General features: G+C 41.4%; 1 protein-coding gene across 1 annotated transcript in view; it reads left to right on the top strand.

Annotated features, from left to right (window-relative positions):
* fat3a (FAT atypical cadherin 3a) overlaps nucleotides 1-19,362 on the top strand; it is a 170,098-nt gene that overhangs the window by 36,820 nt on the left and 113,916 nt on the right. The window contains exon 2 of the mRNA XM_026192655.2: nucleotides 14,728-18,061. Within this exon, the coding sequence (XP_026048440.2) occupies nucleotides 14,755-18,061 (3,307 nt within the window). The 5' untranslated portion in view covers nucleotides 14,728-14,754. The remainder of the gene's footprint in view (nucleotides 1-14,727; nucleotides 18,062-19,362) is intronic.

Raw genomic sequence — 19,362 nt, forward strand, 5'->3', positions numbered from 1 at the left:
AAATATATTTTTCTGCAACATATCGGAATAACAAAAGAGCTTAACTTAAGACATGTTAAACATGACATATTTCATGCAGTAAACATTAAAATTTTTACATTTTCAAAGCAATGAGTAACATATTCATACATAATGTATGTAATCATGTCATGTGATTCAACAAAGTGAAGTTAACTCTGAACTTTGGTTAACAAACAGAATTCCTCTGAAACTTCCTCAAACCAATGAGCACCATATTTCCTGCATGCTGTATGCACTCATGTTTTCCAAAACATTTTTTCTACTACTTAGCTGTGTTGTTTTTGAAAAAGTTGTTGTATCTCATTAATGTAAGTCTCTCAAAGCGTTCGCTTGACAATCTGTTCCTTCTGGGTGTAAGCACAAGATTGCCGAGGCTAAAAAGCCTTTCGACTGGTACGCTTGATGATGTGGCTGTGTTGTACCTCAGTGAAATGGCCTTAATCCTGGGAAACTGGCTAAGAACACCCAGCTCAGACCGATATAATACTCCTTTAGGAACAGATACTCCCGATCAGTGAAGCATTTGATTCCAAACTGAGTGCAGACAGTATTTAATTCAGCAAGGGGAATGTCAGTGATCCTGGACAGAGCGTCGTGAAATGAATTCCATCGTGTTGAAACAGGTACTATGAGTTTTTTCTTGAAAAAATTATCTACCAACTCTGAAGTAACAGAAGAACGGTTTGCTTTTGTCCACATTGCAGAACACTTTGAAGTTGCACTTCTGTGGATGAATTTTGCCACATTTGCTTGAAGCCATTTCTCAACATCATGAAAAAATAAGTTCAGTGTGTGTGATGCACACCTTAAGTGTGGAGGGAGAGAAAACTTTCCTTCAGATTCTGTGGAGAGGGTCTGCTCAACATCAGTAAATGTCACCTCTTCATCTTCATCCGATTCCTCATCAGAGTCTGATTTTTGGAACATTCTAAAAGCTTTGATAAAATTGGACCCGTTGTCTGTCACGGTGGCTGTCACTTTAGAGTTCAGTCCATAAGCCGAATGTACTTGCTCGATTTCATTGCCGATGACATCATATGTGTGTCTCCCTCGAACTCTTTTACATGCTAGCGCTGCATGTCCTCATACAAAAGTAGAAGGATCAATCCAGTGTGCCGTCATTCTGAGAAAACTTTTGTTATGGCTGGTCCAAATGTCAGCAGTCGTGAAAATATATTCCAAACTCTTGAATGTCTCTTTAAGCTCCATTTCCATGTCAGCATAACACTTATCTAAGTAAGTAGAAAACGTTTTTCGATCATGCAGTGCTGCTTTTTTGCCACACACAGGTATTTTGTTTAATATGCACCTAAAAGACGGAGACTCTACAGTCCGCAGCGGTAGCATCTCTTCCACAACGTAGCCTGCAATCATTTTCTTAAGCTCACCTTCAGACACTTTCTGTGTTGCTGAAGTGAAATCAAGTTTCGTCTGCTTAGCAGGAGTTGCCGCGGTGTTATCCATGGATGATGAAGATGGCTCACTCAGAAGGCTTTGTCTGTGCTGCCGTGTCAGGTGTTTCAGCAGATTACTCGTGCTATTGACAGTGGCCGATAATTTTTTCTCCCCAGGACATAGCTTACATATTACCGTAATGTTCTTGTCTGCTTGTTTTAGAAAAGTGAAGTGACGGGAATATTTCCATTTCATAAAACAGGCCCTCGCTTCAGCCGAGTCCGACATCTTCCGCTGTAGAATGTGACTATGCGGCAAACTGGCGCGAAATGACGTACAGCTGCACTACAGCGATGTTAAAGTGGCAGAGTTTATTTTTACCATTAGAAGATAAATTATTGAAATTAAATAATGATTTTCAGCGAGTTTAGTTATTTTACAATGTAATGCAAGTACATTGTAACCCTACCCCAGGTACACGGCTTCTGCATAAAGACGTAAACACAAAGCGCAGACCCGCAGATCAGAATCAGTGAGATGTCGCCTTTCTCACCCGACAGCACAGACACGGTCGGGGCTGAAAGCTGACAGCTCGCTGATTCTGATGTTTTGGCGGGTCCGCGCTTTGTGTTTACGCCCCTTTTTGCGCTGATTCTAAAGCTGTTAGTTTTATTTCTCTCCAAACAATATTGACCGAACCAGCAGCAAAAGAAGATCCAAACTAAGCGTCACATAAACATCGTCATGGACTCTCTCTTACTTTTACTGTTTTGCTTCCACCACAATAAAAGCACACTTCATGCACAGCTCTCTCTCTCTTTCTCAGTGTACTTCAAGAACAGTCTATCCCCGAAATCTGTTTTCTGCATTATTCGCTTGCTATTGGCTTCTAGAAATCAGTGACGATACCCAGCCCTAATGTTTAGTAATCTTCAATTGAATGTCAGTCTTTATGGTAGCTCTTTGCTTCATAATTAACTTATCAGCTAACATGAGATGGCTTTGTCTGTTGAGGTCTATGGGATCCATGTAATTGTGCAACTTAAGCTGAGCAATTTACTATGCTGGGCAGTTGTGTTGAATTGAAACTTTTATATAATTTATTTCATGTTTGTTACATTAGTTTGATAAGCATTTTACATATAGACCTGCAGTACTGTTAATTGTACAGATACAGCCACTTAAAACGGCTGCCTCATCAGTGACAGGATCATGATGGATGCTTGGTGGAATCCTGACCAAAATGCTGGCCGTAATGACATGGTTGATGCAACCCTGAGTACACCCCAAAGTTGCATTTAGGAAAACAAGTGGTAATGTCTTGTGTATCCACCAGGGGGATTAGTGTGGAGGCTTGCCACACATACCTTTTAAATTTGTTCAGGGATTCTATAATTATGATAGAATCAGCCTTTAATATAAAATATTGATACAGATATATGTTTGCAGCAAATAAAATACAGGTTGCCAGACAGAAAGTGATGCAGTAATTTACTGTATCTGCTGTCATGTTCAGAAACGAAAGTCAGCAATAATCATAGAATATGATTATTACTGACTTTCATTTCTGAACATGACAGCAGACAAATCGCTGCTTAATTGCTGCAGAAATGTTAAGGCCAACTTTATGGACAGGTTCTTACCTGTCCATAAAATTATCATTAGCATCATAGTGGTGTTCTTTCAAACAGCTCTCCGAAGCTCAGCTTCAATTCAGTTTTATTTATATAGCACCAAATCAAAACAGTGGCCTCAATGGCTTTATATTATAACCAGGGCTCTAGACTAACTTTTTGCCTCAGCTGCACTGGTGCGCCTAACTTTTTTTCTTAGGTGCACCAGCACAAAAGTTAGGCGGACCCAAATTTTTCAACCGCATCACTTAATACCGCAGTTTTACATGTGCACTTTTTTTTTTGGGGGGGGGGGGGGAATTGATGTCCATACAGACAATATTGATTTGTAAATGATTAACTAACAATCTTGTGCTTTTTGCTGCTGCCTGCCGCTGAATGGCGACACTTGGGCAGTGCGTTTATCATGACATATAATGTGTTTTCTGGATAAGATAAGATAAGATAACCTTTATTAGTCCCACATGTGGGAAATTTGTTTTGTCACAGCAGGAAGTGGACAGTGCAAATGTTATATAGCAAAAATTAGAATACAATACGAATAATATCTGTGGGCGATCGTGGCTCAAGAGTTGGCAGTTCGTCTTGTAATCGGAAGGTTGCCAGTTCGAGCCCCGGCTTGGACAGTCTCGGTCGTTGTTTCCTTGGGCAAGACACTTCACCTGTTGCCTACTGGTGGTGGTCAGAAGGCCCGGTGGCGCCAGTGTTCGGCAGCCTCGCCTCTGTCAGTGCGCCCCAGGGTGGCTGTGGCTACAATGTAGCTTGCCATCACCAGTGTGTGAATCTGTGTGTGAATGGGTGGATGACTGAATGTGTAAAGCGCTTTGGGGTCTTTAGGGACTAGTAAAGCGCTATACAAATACAGGCCATTTACCAATATACAGGGTGGGCCATTTATATGGATACACCGTAATAAAATGGGAATGGTTGGTTATATTATTTTATATTTTATATTTGGTTCAATTTCTTATTTATGTACTTTTAGCTCTATCTGTTCTTAGTACTTTGTTCTTATATTCCCTTCTATTAATGTATAATTAGTGCCCTTAACCTGATGACATATGTGGTACTTTGTTAATAGTCTTTTATTTAATGTCTTAATTTTCCTGTTTTTATTGTAAAGCACTTTGGTGTACCGCTGGTCTTTTAAATGTGCTATACAAATAAAGTTGTATTGTATTGTATTATATATTAAAGTCCTGTTTGTGGCACATTAGTATATGTGAGGGGGCAAACTCCTCAAGATGGGTGGTGACCATGGTGGCCATTTTAGAAGTCGGCCATCTTGGATACAACTTTTGTTTTTTCAATAGGAAGAGGGCCATGTGACACATCAAACTTATTGGTAATGTCACAAGAACAACAATGGTGTGCTTGGTTTCAACGTAACTTTATTCTTTCATGAGTTATTTACAAGTTTCTGACCACTTATAAAATATGTTGGATTGTCAATGCAACCCTCTTCTCCCACTCTTCACACACTGATAGCAACATCGCAGGAGAAATGCCAGCACAGACATCCAGTATCCGTAGTTTCAGGTGCTGCACATCTCGTATCTTCACACCATAGACATTTGTCTTCCGATGATCCCAAAGATAAAAGTCTAAGGGGGTCAGATCGGGAGACCCTGGGGGCCATTCAACTGGCCCACGACGACCAATCCACTTTCTAGAAAACTGTTCATCTAGGAATGCTCGGACCTGGCACCCATAATGTGGTGGTGCACCATCTTGCTGGAAAAACTCAGGGAACGTGCCAGCTTCAGTGCATAAAGAGGGAAACACATCATCATGTAGCAATTTCAAATATCCAGTGGCCTTGAGGTTTCCATTGATGAAGAATGGACCCACTATCGTTGTACCCCATATACCACACCAAACTATCACTTTTGTTGTTCCAACAGTCTTGGAGGGATCCATCCAATGTGGGTTAGTGTCAGACCAATAGCGGCGGTTTTGTTTGTTAACTTCACCATTCACATAAAAGTTTGCCTCATCACTGAACAAAATCTTCTGCATGAACTGAGGGTCCTGTTCCAATTTTTGTTTTGCCCATTCTGCAAATTCTGTGCACCGATTTGGGTCATCCTGCTGCTGTTGCTGGAGTTTGTAAGGGTGCCATTTGTGAGTAGCTAATATCCGCCGAAGGGATGTTCGACTAATGCCACTCTCCAGTGACATGCAGCGAGTGCTACGCTGTGGGCTCTTGCTGAATGAAGCTAGGACAGCCACTGATGTTTCTTCAATAGTGCGTCCACATTTTGGCAAATCCAACACTGAACCACTTTCACGAAAGTTAGCAAGCAGTTTGCTAACTGTAGCATGGGAGATGGGTGGTCTTGTAGGGTGTCTTGCATTGAAATCTGCTGCAATAACCCGGTTACTGCGTTCACCAGATATCAACAAAATTTTGATCCGCTCCTCACGTGTTAACCTTGAACATGTCAATGGCTGTGAACAAAGAGAAACTTGTAAATAACTCATGAAAGAATAGAGTTACGTTGAAACCAAGCACGCCATTGTTTTTCTTGTGACATTACCAATTTGTGTCACATGGCCCTCTTCCTATTGAAAAAACAAAAGTTGTATCCAAAATGGCCAACTTCTAAATGGCCACCATGGTCACCACCCATCTTGAGGAGTTTGCCCCCTCACATATACTAATGTGCCACAAACAGGACTTTAATATCACCAACCATTCCCATTTTATTACAGTGTATCCATATAAATGGCCCACCCTGTACTGTACACAACTGTACAGAATAGAATAAAATAACATACTATAGACAGTAGAATAAAATAGAATAAATTATACAATTGGATAAAAATTAGAATGCAAATTCTATATACAACTGAGTAAAAGCACAACTTTGTCAGAAAAGAGTATTGCACTTAGTCTTATTGCACATGTGTGGGTTTGTGTATGTTTGATCAGCTGCATAAGTCTTTGTTGTACAGTCTGACAGCAGTGGGGAGGAAAGACCTGCGAAATCTCTCCGTCCCACATCGTGGGTGCCGCAGCCACTGAAGGAGCTGCTCAGTGCTGTCAGAGTCTCCTGCTTGGGGTGGGAGATGTTGTCCAACAGGGATGAAATCTTAGTCACCATTCTCCTGTCACTCACCACCTCCACTGGGTCCAGAGGGCATCCTAGAACAGAGCTGGCCCTGCGGATCAGCCTGTTCAGTCTCTTCCTATCCCCAGCAGACATGTTGCCACCCCAGCAGACCACACCATAAAAGATGGCTGAGGCCACCACAGAGTCATAGAAGGTCTTCAGGAGTGGGCCCTTCACTCCAAAAGACCTGAGTCTCCGCAGCAGGTACAGCCTGCTCTGTCCTTTCCTGTACAGGGTGTCTGAATTATGAGTCCAGTCCAGTTTGTTGTTCAGATGAACACCAAGGTACCTGTAGCTGTCTACAGCCTCAATGTCCATACCTTGGATGTTCAGTGGTTACAGTGGAGAGTGTTTGTGCCTGCGGAAGTCTACCACCAGTTGATCTGGAGGTAGTTCAGCTGGCACCAGTCCACAAAGACTTGTGTCAGTTCTCTGTACTCCTTGTCATCCCCATCAGTGATGAGGCCGACTATTGCAGAGTCATCAGAGAACTTCTGCAGGAAGCACTGGGTGGAGTTGTGGGAGAAGTCTGCAGTGTAGATGGTGAAGACGACCCTGTCTGATACACAGCCCTGAGTTCTCACATACTGTGGTCGGTCGGTGAGGTAGTCCAAAATCCAGGTAGTGAGGTGATGGTCCACTCCTGAGTTCTCCAGCTTGTCCTTCAGGACTGTGGGAAGAATGGTGTTGAAGGCACTGGAGAAATCAAAGAACATGATTCTTACAGTGCTCCCAGTGGTCTCCAGGTGAGAGAGGGAACGATGTAGGAGGTGAATGATGGCATCATCTGCTCCAATGCCAGGCTGGTAGGCAAACTGAAGTTTGATGAGCTCACCAGACACCGAAGCTGAGCCAGGACCAGCCGCTCCAGGGTCAGAGCCACCGGCCTGTAGCTGTTGAGGTCCTTGGTGCGTGATGTCTTTGGCACTGGTACAACACAGGAGGTTTTCCAGAGCTGTGGGACTCTCCCCAACCTCAGGTTGAAGATGCACTCCATCACCCCACACAATTGGTCCACGCAGGACCTGACGACCCTTGAGCTGATGCCATCTGTGCCCGCTGCCTTCTTGGCTTTAATCCTCCTCAGTTCCCTCCTAACCTGGGTGGTTGAGAGAGACAGGCTGGAGCCTTGTGTTGAGTGTGTATTGGATGCTGTTGTTGGGGGTGGGGAGGAGTGAGCAGGGTGAATAGAGGAGGTGTGAAGTGTCTGAGGTGTCAGAGGTGGAACAGCAGCAGTGGGGGTGGGTGAGTCTGCAGCCGATGTTGTAGACTGTCTCATGGTTGAATCAAATCTGTTGAAGAAATGATTCAGTTCATTTGCCCAACTCACATCCCTCCCAGGCAGAGAGTTCTGATGTTTGTGGCCCGAGATGGTTCTGAGGCCTCTCCAGACTTCACCAACGTTGTTTTGCTGAAGCTGGTTCTCCATCTTCTGCCTGTAGCTGTCCTTCCCATTCCTTATCAGTCCCCTCAGCTCTCTCTGCACCCTTTTCAACTCCTCTTTGTCTTTAGATTTGAAGGCCCTCCTCTTCTGCTTGAGGACAGCTTTAATTTCTCAGGTAATCCAAGGTTTGTTGTTGGAGAAACACCGCACAGTCCTGGTAGGTACGGTGTTATCCACACAGAAATTAATATAGTCCGTAATGCATCTAACAAGGCTGTCAATGTCCTCTCCGTGGTCATCACAGATCACCTCCCACACAGTAGACTCAAAACAATCCTTAAGAGCCTCCTCACTCTCCTCCGACCATCTCTGTACTGTGCGGGTGGCTGGTGGCTCCCTGCGCACTAAGGGCTCATACACAGGGACAAGGTGCACCAGGTTGTGGTCAGATCTGCCCAGTGGAGGGAGAGGTGATGAACTGTATGCCTCTTCAGCATTGGCATACAGTAAGTCCAGTGTTTTATTGTCTCTGTTTGGGCATGTCACATACTAGGTGAAGGTGAGCAGTGTGGAGTTTGTTGAGACATGATTACACTGTGCTTTTTCAACGTTCAGAGGTTGATGGCTCCATTTCAGAGTACTGGCTATGAATTTCAGACGGATAAGGCCTCAACTTAACAAAAAAGTTATCAATAGTTCTTTTCATCTTTTTTATAACCCACAGCTACATCCACTTCTGTCGGGCTTACTCACTAGGGCTGGGTTTCATCACTGATTTCTAAAGTCCATTTGATTCCGATTCACAAGGTCCCGATTCGATTCGATTCAATTTTGCCTCAGACAGTCAGAAATATTATAATTCTGATCATTTATCAGTATTGATACTTGTGAGAGTTTATAAGAGATTTGAACATCACAGCAGATGCCTTTGTGTTAAAGTAACTGAGAATAAAACACAGAAAAACATGAAGGAGATTTTCCTGGCCTGGCTTTTTATTAGAGATGGCACGATACCACTTTTTTATGTCCGATACCGATACCCATATCATAAATTTGCATATTTGCCAATACCAATATGAATCCGGTATAGTGTGTTTTTTAATCAATAAAACTGTTTTTTAATATCTTGCTGCTTTTTGTATAAATTCATACTCAAGTAAAAAAAAAACAAAAAACACTAAAGCTATTCTGTTATACCTGTATGCAAAAAATACACTAAACCCAAAATATTTCATAGTTCAGCAATACTGATCAATCTAATGAACTTAAACCTACTCAATCATTCCTATTCTGGTATTTGAAAGAGTAAGCAACCTAACTAATAGAGTTCTAAAAAAAAAAAAAAAAATAGGGAACCACCCACCCTCCACCTCATGATGCTTAATTGACGTAATCAACTTTAATTTGATGCAGTGTGAAAGAAATGCACAGAAATCAATTATTTTTCAAGAATAATTAAATAGATTCAACATCTTTCTTCAACAGAACTGCAGACTGCACAGATGGTTCCCAAAGGAAAAAGTACTATAGCTTACTAGGGTATATTAGACTTAACAGTTACTATATACAGTAATGGACTTCTATACATTTTACATCAGATTAAAACTTTGGGTGTAAGATTCAGATAATTATTTATTAACAGCTAGACATTTTAAATGAGAATAAGAAAGAAAAGTATGTCTTTGTGCCCCCTTTTCCCTATTAATGCCCTATCGGCCCCCCTGGCTAAACTTTGCTAGATCCGCCCCTGCACAGTTACCAGCCGTCAGCTACGTAGAAAAGGATCCTGGTGTAGAACGTAAATAAATTCCAACAACAGCTTATCAAGCTTAAATGTGCTGCTGTTGTTCAGCCGCTAGTTTCCTCTTTCTGGCGCGAAGTGGGCAATAAACAAACAAGAGAGACGGACTCGCGACACAAAAGCCAATCAGCTGATCATTGATCAGTTTCATGATTGAAGTAGCAACAGGAGAGAGGGAGAGAGAGAGAGTGGCTGTACCTGTATTTCATATGCTTTTTGTCTTCTGTATAGATACACACGCGAATGTGTGTGTGTGTATAGATAGATAGATAGATAGATAGATATTGCACATACTGGGATCTGCTGGAGCCAATCGGCAAGCTTGGGAGTCATTGCACCTAGCGCTCCGAGGACCACTGTTACCCTCACCCTTTTTTTATATATATGTGTGTTTGTATGCTTGTATAAAAATTTGTATATACAAGCATATAAACACATGCATGTGTGTGTGTATATATAGATGTTTTGTAATCTTTTTATCTCATTTATTTTACCAACACTTGGTGTCTTTTAAAAGTGCTATAGAAATAAAGCTGACTTGACTTGACTTCTTTCAGTACAGGCTAATGTCCTAATCAAAATGCTTCCAAACCACAGCGATTCAATATATGTTGTCTGTTTCACTTCTTAGCTTGTAAGTTCACCACATTTGGACGCAGAGAGAGTTTGGTCTGCAGCCCTGGTGAATTGTGAGTGGCTGATAATTCCTAGACTCGGGGAGGAGTATTTCTAGTCAACTCATGAAGGAAGAAACCTTTCATTTCTGATCTCTACCGCATAGATACTTGTTTGTATGGTAAAGAAAAAAACTATTCTGTTTGCTGCTTCACTAGGGATGGGTATTGATAAGATTTTCACGATTCCGATTCCATTTTCGATTCTGTTTAACGATTCGATTCTTTATCGATTCTCTTATCGATTCTTTTTAAAAAAGGAGAACACTAAGGTCGATTAGCATAGAACTTTGTTTTATATCTTCTCTTTGAACAAGATAGAAATTTAGGAGTAACATGGCCTTACAAACCCAGCAGTGAGATCTTAAGAGATCCAGCCTACGGCTCTTCAATGTGGTGTCACAGGGACCCCGGGGAAAAAAATTGTAAATGTAAAATAATAAAATAAATATTCTTCTGTAGCAATAACAAAGTATAACATAAGTTATTCAGTAGCAATTACACAAGAATATCCAGTAATGTCCCTGCCTACAATTAAACACATTCACTTACCTAAAATCGGGGGCACCTGCTGTGGCAAATGGGTTCAAGCCTTTGACCACAAACTTAGTCACTGCTCGGTAACATTAGTCTATTCTGGCTTGAAAGGAGACGCTACCGGTAGACTGCAGCGAGAACTGCCAGCGAGCGCCAGCCAGACTCTGTGTGTCTCTCTCATCATGGTCACCTAAACGCACAGTAATGGCAGATAAGGCAGATCGCGCTAACATAATATGCACTGTTAGTTGATTATTTACCTGCCGCATTAACGGGAGAGGACGTGCAAACGTTACCGCTGCTGCTGGGTTGAGATTCACGAGTCCGGAGCGGAATTAAAAACACGACATTCATTTAAGGTCATCGTGTGTTTTGTGAGCAAATGCTTTTGCATATTCGTAGTGTTTCCTCCCTTAAATGAAATATCTACTTTGCAAGTATTGCAAGTTGCCCTGTTGTCTTCCGTTCTTGTAAAGTATAACCAAACTTTTTAGCGTTTTAGCAGCCATGTTTCCTGCCAGGTAAATGACGCTCCGCAACGTGGTGACGTCATTCAGGGTGACTGGAATCGATAAGGGAATCGTTTGCAAAAATGGCAAACAATTCCAAGGAATTGAAACAGTGGGAACCGGTTCTCAACAAGAACCGGTTTTCAATACCCATCCCTATGCTTCACATTACCTTGTTGCCTCAGTCAGCTTTTCACTGAGAGTATGTATGCATATGTGCCTGTGTCCATGCATATGTGTGCTTAACTTTACATGCTGGTAACATCTTTCTATAGATCCATAAAGGTTTTATGACCAGCAGGCTTGCCAGCAGGACTGTTTCTCTGAGTTACATGTTAACCTATAGCTGTGTATTAGCAAGGTCAGACAAAGCAACATTATCTCTCTTTCCAGTAGAAGTTGCTGGTTGCCGTTTGCCATGTATTTCAAGGCTAATTAGCCTGTAATAAAAAGCTAATGACAGGGTGTTTAGAGCTGACAGTAAGTGGGACTTCTCTCAAGAGAATGATGCTATTTTTTTGTGTGGCTGATGTGGTGTGTGTGGCAGACATTTAGCTGACACAAGCTTGTGGGATTTGCTGGTATAGTAACAACATAGCAATTATGCAGCAGAATGATGAAAAATTATTTTAAGCTCGCATTGTTTACAGTGTTTATAAGAAGATCTGAAGAGATGGAAAGTTTGATGAATAATTATCATTTTGAAACTTTTATATCCTCAGAAACCACATCTGTCCAACAATGACAAAATAATATCAAATACAGCTCAGAACTGTCAACTGTTTACATTTTTCAGCAGATGGAGTCTAATATTAAGCTTAATGCTTAATGTTGTGTACTGTTGAATGAAAAAAGGTACTAAAGTTTTTTCTTACTTCTTTTAATTAGACAAAACTGGCATGTTGAGGTGCCCAATTCTTACAGAGGGATATTTGCAGCATTTGAATTAATATAGGCATAATATAGTATATGTTATAATTATCAGAATACAGAACTCGTAACATGCAAGGGTTAAACCTTTACTACAGAGCTCGTTGTCCACCTGCCCATCTGCAGCTCACTCTGCAAAGGAGCTGCACCCAGCTACATTGGAGGACTTTTTAAGCATGAACTGTCTTTTTAAGGTCATGCCAGGGCATCTCAGTTAGATTCAGGTCAGGACTTTGACTAGGCTACTGCAAAGTTTTTGTTTTCTTTCTCTTAATCCATTCAGAGGTGGACTTGCTGGTGTGTTTTGGATTGTTGTTCTTCTGCAGAACCCAATTGTGCTTCTGTTTGGGGTCATAAACAGATGGGCAGACATTCTCTTTCAGGATGTTTTGATAGACAGCAGAATTCATGGTACTATTTACCACAGCAAGTCGTCTAGGTCCTGAGGCAGCAAAACGGCCGCAGACCATCACATGTATTTTACTGTTGAAATAACGTTCGCTTTCTGAGAGCTGCGTTATTTTACACCAAATATTATGGAACACACACCTTCTAAAAAGTTTAACTTTTGTCTTATCAGTCCACATAGTATTTTCCGAAAAGACTTTAGGGGTTCATCGAGATGTTTTCTGGCAAAACTGAGAGGAGCCTCTATGTTCTTTTTGCTCAGCAGTGGTTTTCGTCTTGGAACTCTGCCATGCAGGTCATTTTTGCCCAGTCTCTTTCTTATGGTGGAATCATGAACACTAAGGCAAGTGAGGCCTGCAGTTCTTTGGTTGTTGTTCTGTGGTCTTTTGTGACCTCTTGGACCAAAAATATCCCAGGAGCTGTGGTCTTGGGGTAAATTTGGTCGGCTGGCCACTCCTGGGAAGTTTCACCACTGTTCCATGTTTTCGCCATTTGTGGATAATACTGTGGTCTGCTGGAGTCCCTCAGCTTTAGAAATGGCTTTATAACATTTTCCACACTGAGAGATCTCAATAATTTTGTTTCTCATTTGTTCATGAATTTCTTGGATCACAGCATGATGTCTGGCTTTTGAGAACCTTTTGGTCTACTCGACTTTGTCAGGCAGGTCTTATTTACGGTATTTCTTGATTGAGAACAGGTGTGGCAGTAATCAGGCCTGGGTGTGGCTAGAGAAATTGTACTCAGCTTTCCAAAGATGTGATACATCACAGTTAATTTATGATATAACTGTGTGCATCAAGGTGCTTTATGTTGTAAAGTAAAGAAATTACAGTAATACAAACAAAACAGAGAAAACCCTAACAATCATGAGCCAGTATTTTGGCGACGGTGGCAAGGTTTCTTCCTTCTAACAGAAAAAACGTCCAGATAAACCAGGCTGGAAGACAGGACAAAAACAGGCTGTAGAAGACCGCCAGCGATTAATAATAACTAATCAATAAATGCAGAATGAGTGTTTCTTCTTCACTCATCTTTTTTCAGTCCGTTATACCTCTGTTAGTTACACTTCTAGCAATTTTTCAGCTTCCACTGCTTTGTCATTTGCCATTGCTCCTTTTGCGAGCGGCAGCTGTCTGCTATAAATTTTGGCAGAACCATGCCTTTCAGGAAATGTATTGAGACAGCAATAAACCTAAGATTGTGAACTGGTACTATATAAATAAAATTAATGGTAATAGTATTTCAGATGTTGCAATGACAGAATCCCTTAAATTGTTTCTACTCCAAGTACAAATAGGGAAAAACAACCATTTGTATGTATTATTACTGTATTAGCTAAGATACGTAGTGACTCTGCCAAAAGTGAACAAAAACAGATTGGAAGGGTTATTTCAGTACTGAGGCATAATTAGTGTGCCTCAGTTGACAGTTTAATAATGTCAGAGAAAAAGAAGAAAAAGTGATATTTTCTGCATTTCTCTTAGGATTATCGTCACATTTTTCACTCACGAATGACTACTGAATTTTATTTAAATGCGCGCTCAGGTTTCAATTTGTATTGTTTCAATTTGGGGGCACTGTTGCCAAGCTAAATAGGTTTACTTTCAACAGAAAGTAAATACTCTTTCAGAAGACTCGGAAACCATCTGCCTTTCCACTCCATCTCTTTATCCCTTGTGGAGAAAGTGCTTAGTCACCAAAATGCAGACTATTGTGGTAGTCTTACAGCTACAGCATGGCTTTTACTGGAAAAGGTTTCAGGCCAAAAGTGCAGATTGGCACATACTTGTGGCTGCTTACTTACAGAACACAGTATTTTCTTTTTTAATAAAAGAGAGAACACTTTGAAAAAAGTAGCTACTTTGCATTTGAAACCACATCTGGCTTACTTTTGGTGATATTACATGGTTTTGAAATATAGTACTGCAATTTTCAAGTAATTTAGAAAATGGGTTATGATAGGGTCAAAGTATAGTAGCAATTTGTCTCTGCAGTTATGTTCTATAGTATGTTGATGATGATACAATTCTTCCTAACCATATAATTGTTTTGTTCCTTGACAAACAACCACAGCTTTTTTTTTTCTAAAAGTAGCCGTTGATTGTCGGTATCCACATACTGCACAAGGATGATGTAAGTTTCATTATGGCTGCCAAGTAACTGCACTCAGCTCGGTCATCTCTTTCACCATCTCTACTCCTCTAATGGTTAACTATGGCTATTAACTATGGTTAATTGGCAGAGACTGTGAATGAAAAGAATCCCCCCTCCTGTTGCTGACGTTTCTCTCTATGTCTCTGCCTTTCTTTTTCTAGACTGCTTCAGCATGGAGTTATGATGGAATGGATATGAATATGAGCCAGTGGGAAGGCATTCGAGCCCCTCATCTCCGCCTGGCCTTGCTGCTGCTGTTGGTATTCTTGAAGTCACCACTCTGCAACGGTCAGAACACCCATGGGGCTCCTCAAGATGAATCTCACTTCAGCTTCACTCAGCCTGTCTACCATGCCACAATTTATGAAAACTCAGCAGCACGCACCTATGCCAACAGTAAAATTAAAATGGGCATCCACCTCGCCCAGCACTCCTGGGAGATCCGCTACAGAATCACCTCAGGTGACGATGACGGTTTTTTCAAGGCAGAGGAGTATGTACTCGGAGACTTCTGTTTCTTACGCATAAGGACTAAAGGTGGTAATGCCGCCATATTGAACCGAGAGATTCAGGATAATTATGTATTGACAGTGAAAGCTTCTGTCAAGGGAGAGGCTCTTCTTGAGACCTGGACTAAAGTCAGTATTCAGGTTTTGGATATGAATGACCTCCGGCCTTTGTTCTCTCCTACCACATACTCCGTCACCATAGCAGAGAGTACCCCTCTCAGAACTAGTATAGCACAAGTTACTGCCACAGATGCGGATATCGGTTCCAATGGAGAGTTTTACTATTTTTTCAAGGAAAAAACTGAACTGTTTGCTGTACACCCAACTAGTGGAGTGGTTACTCTCAGTGGAAGGCTTAATGTCGATGAGCAGAACCGTTATGACTTAGAAATTCTAGCGGTGGACCGTGGCATGAAGCTTTATGGAAATAATGGTATCAGCAGCACAGCCAAACTTTTTGTCCATGTAGAGCGTTTAAATGAACATGCTCCACTCATGAATGTCCTCACCCACAGCCCCTCATGGCTGGATAAAAATCTTGTGTATGCAGTGGTTACTGTTGAGGACCAAGATGAAGGCTTAAATGGAGAAATAGATTCCTTGGTCATTGTAGGAGGAGATCCGTCAGAGCAGTTTTTTGTTGACAGAACTAAAGAAGGAGAGTTTGCTATTAAAGCCTTTGAGTCAATAAGTCAAACGTACCCTTATGGCTGTAATCTTAGCTTGCAGGCTAAAGACAGGGGCACCCCACAGAAGTTATCTGCTGTTGAAGTCATCCAAATCAAGGTCGAAAAACATCAAAATTCAGATGCTAAATTTATGCAAGAGTTGTATGATGTCAGTTTAAATGAAATTTCACCTCCAGGTACACTTGTAGTGGCTGTTAAAATCACACCAGAACCTGATGATGCAGAATATATCTTAACAACCTCTGCGGATTCATCCTTTTTTCAAATGAATACCCTAACGGGTGTAATCTCTACTGCTCGCTGGTTCACTCAGGTGTTCCAGGATGTCTTTAATCTTGAAGTAGTGGAAATGGATAGTAATCTCAAAGTTAAAGTGAGGGTAACCATTCAGGATGCCAATGATCACACACCAACATTTGCTCAGTCCTCTTATGAGGTTTTTGTTAATGAAAGTGTACCAGTTGCAACCAGTGTATTAACAATTTCTGCAGTTGATAAAGATAAAGGTGAAAATGGATACATAACTTACAGCATTTCCAGTCTTCAGCCATTACCCTTTAAAATCAATCAGTTTTCTGGTGTTATAAGCACTACTGAAGAGCTGGATTTTGAATCCTCATCAGAAAGCTTTATGTTCATAGTCAGAGCATCTGACTGGGGGTCTCCTTACAGACGAGAAAGTGAAGTCAATGTAACAATCCATCTAGAAAATGTAAATGATAATCAGCCATTGTTTGAGAAGGTAGCATGCCAGGGGATTATTCCTGAGGATTTTCCAGTAAATGAAGTTATTACTACAATGTCTGCAATTGATATAGATGAATTAGAGTTAGTGAAATATAAGATTATTTCAGGTAACGAACAGGGGTACTTTGACCTCAACCCAGATTCAGGGGTTCTTGCACTGCAGCATTCTCTCTCAAGAGCCCATCCAAAGAGTGGTTTATTTAGTTTAAAAATAACTGCCACTGATGGTGAGAGCTTTTCGGATCCTATGTTTGTCAATATCTCAGTTGTTTATGGAAAATCTTCTTCCAAACGTTTCACATGTAAAGAAACAAATGTGGCTCAAAAATTAGCTGAAAAGTTACTGAAAAAGTCCAAAGCTAGCAATAAACCTAAAATTGAGGAAGGTTTTATTGACCTTTTTTCTGTGAATCGGCAGGCACCCCAGTTTGACAAAACATTTCCCACAGATATTACTGTGCAGGAAGACCTTAAGGTAGGCTCAAGTGTTTTCAATGTGAATGCCTATGATGGGGACACAGGTTTCAATGGTCAAATTCTATACTCTATTTCAGATGGAAATATTGATAACTGTTTTACCATTGACATACAGACGGGACTTATCAGTGTGTTCCTACACATGGACAGAGAAAAAAGAGATCGCTATCTCCTCAACTTAACTCTCTATGACCTTGGCCTTCCACAGAAAAGTTCCTGGCGGTTGCTTACTGTCTATATAGAAGATGCAAATGATAATGCACCCCAATTTTTGCAAGAAGGAGGCTTTAGAATTGTCATACCTGAAAACCTAGCCATAGGTACTGACGTCATCCAGGTTGAGGCCATTGACAAAGATCTTGGGCCCAATGGTGAGATTGTATACTCTCTTTTGACAAGCACCACTCAGTTTGGTATCAATTCCACTAGTGGGATATTATATGTTGCTGGCCAACTAGACAGGGAGTTTGTCTCTACGTTTAACCTAAAAATTGAGGCTCGGGACAAAGCGGAGAAAGGAAGCCAGAAGTTTTCTGTAACCACACTGAAAATCATTTTGGAGGATGTAAATGACTGTCCTCCACTATTTATCCCTGCTGTGTACAGAACCAGGGTTCTGGAGGATCTCCCAGTAGGAACAGTTGTAGCCTGGTTAGAAACTCTGGATCCAGATTTGGGGTTGGGAGGCCAGGTTCGGTACTCCCTAGCCAGTGATTATAATGGATGGTTTGAAGTAGACAGGGCAAATGGAGTTATTCGACTCACAAAGGAGCTGGACTATGAGACACAGCAGTTCTACAACCTTACTGTAAAGGCCAAAGACAAAGGAAGGCCTGTTTCTCTTCTTTCTGTTACCTTTGTGGAGGTGGAGGTTGTAGATGTGAATGAAAACCTCTATGCCCCATACTTTTCTGATTTTGCTTTGACTGGATTAGTTAAAGAAAATGCCCGGATTGGAACCACTCTACTCCAGGTCACAGCTAATGATGATGATGCTGGCAGAGATGGAGAAGTTCAGTACTCCATTCGAGATGGGAGTGGGCTTGGAAGATTTGCCATAGATGAAGAGACAGGTGAGTTTTCTTTGAAAATGATATTGCGTGTCATGGCAAATGAGAATTATTGCATAACAGTTTGAATTATGGTTTTAAAACACTATATGGTTGTATAAAATTGTCTAGTGTTGTAACGTTCTTGTTACTGAAGTGTATTGTTTTAACTAAAATAAATAAAGAAGTCAATACAGCGTGAGTTGGGGAACACAGTAACCTACCGTGCTTTTTCAGATATAAAATCTGCACAGTTAGTTATTTTCGCATTATTGTTAATACTCTAACTGCAGCTTTTAGAACACCCAGATAATAATTTATTAAAATAGTCCCCGCTATAAGTAATGAATATGGAACATGGAATATGAAGATATTGTGCAATAAAAGATAGCCGGACCAGGACACAATGACAAAAAGTGGACTACTGGATCAAAAAGGCATAAAAGAACATACCGTATTTTCACGACCATAAGACGCACTGTACTAAAAGGCGCAGTCTCAGTTATGTGTGCCATTACTGTATTTAACATACACATAAGGCGCACTGGATCATAGGGCGCATACAAGTACCGTATGCGTATTTAACAATAAAGCGGGAGCAAACCTGAGTTCGGTACCTTACTCACATTTCTATTACCGGTAATCGTCATCATCAACAACACACAAGCATACAAGTGTGCATATTTAAAAATAAAGCAGGAGCAAAACAAAGTTTGGTACTCACATTTTTATCATCAATCAAACCCATCGAAGTCCTCATCCTCTGTGTCTGAATTGAACAGCTGCGCTAAATCTCCATCAAACATGCCAGGTTCACTTTCTTCACTGTCAGAGTCACTTTCCGTGCCGTGCGGAAATGATGCCGGCTTTTGCGAAAGCTCGAACAACAGTGCCAGCAGACATGTTAGCCCAAGCATCTACAATCCATTGGCAAATTGTGGCGTAACTCGCCCGGCGCTGCCTTCCACTCTTGGTGAAACTGGTCTCCATCGGTCATCCATCGCTCCCAGGCCGCTCGCAGCCTTACTTTGAACGGGCGGTTCACACCGATGTCCAGCGGTTGGAGTTCCTTTGTCAGGCCTCCCGGAATGACAGCAAGCTCACAGTTCATTTGTTTCACTTGTTTTTTCACATCGGCTGTGAGATGGGCACGCATAGAGTCACAGATCAACAGCGATGGTGATGCGTGGAAAAAACCACCTGGTCTCCTTACATACACCTCCCTCAGCCACTCTTTCATCATTTCCTCATCCATCCAGCCCTTTTCATTTGCCTTAATGATGATTCCTGCTGGAAACTTCTCTTTAGGCAAAGTCTTTCGCTTA

This window comes from Astatotilapia calliptera, chromosome 14 (genome assembly GCF_964374335.1).
Source record: "Astatotilapia calliptera chromosome 14, fAstCal68.1, whole genome shotgun sequence".
Taxonomy (NCBI): domain Eukaryota; kingdom Metazoa; phylum Chordata; class Actinopteri; order Cichliformes; family Cichlidae; genus Astatotilapia; species Astatotilapia calliptera.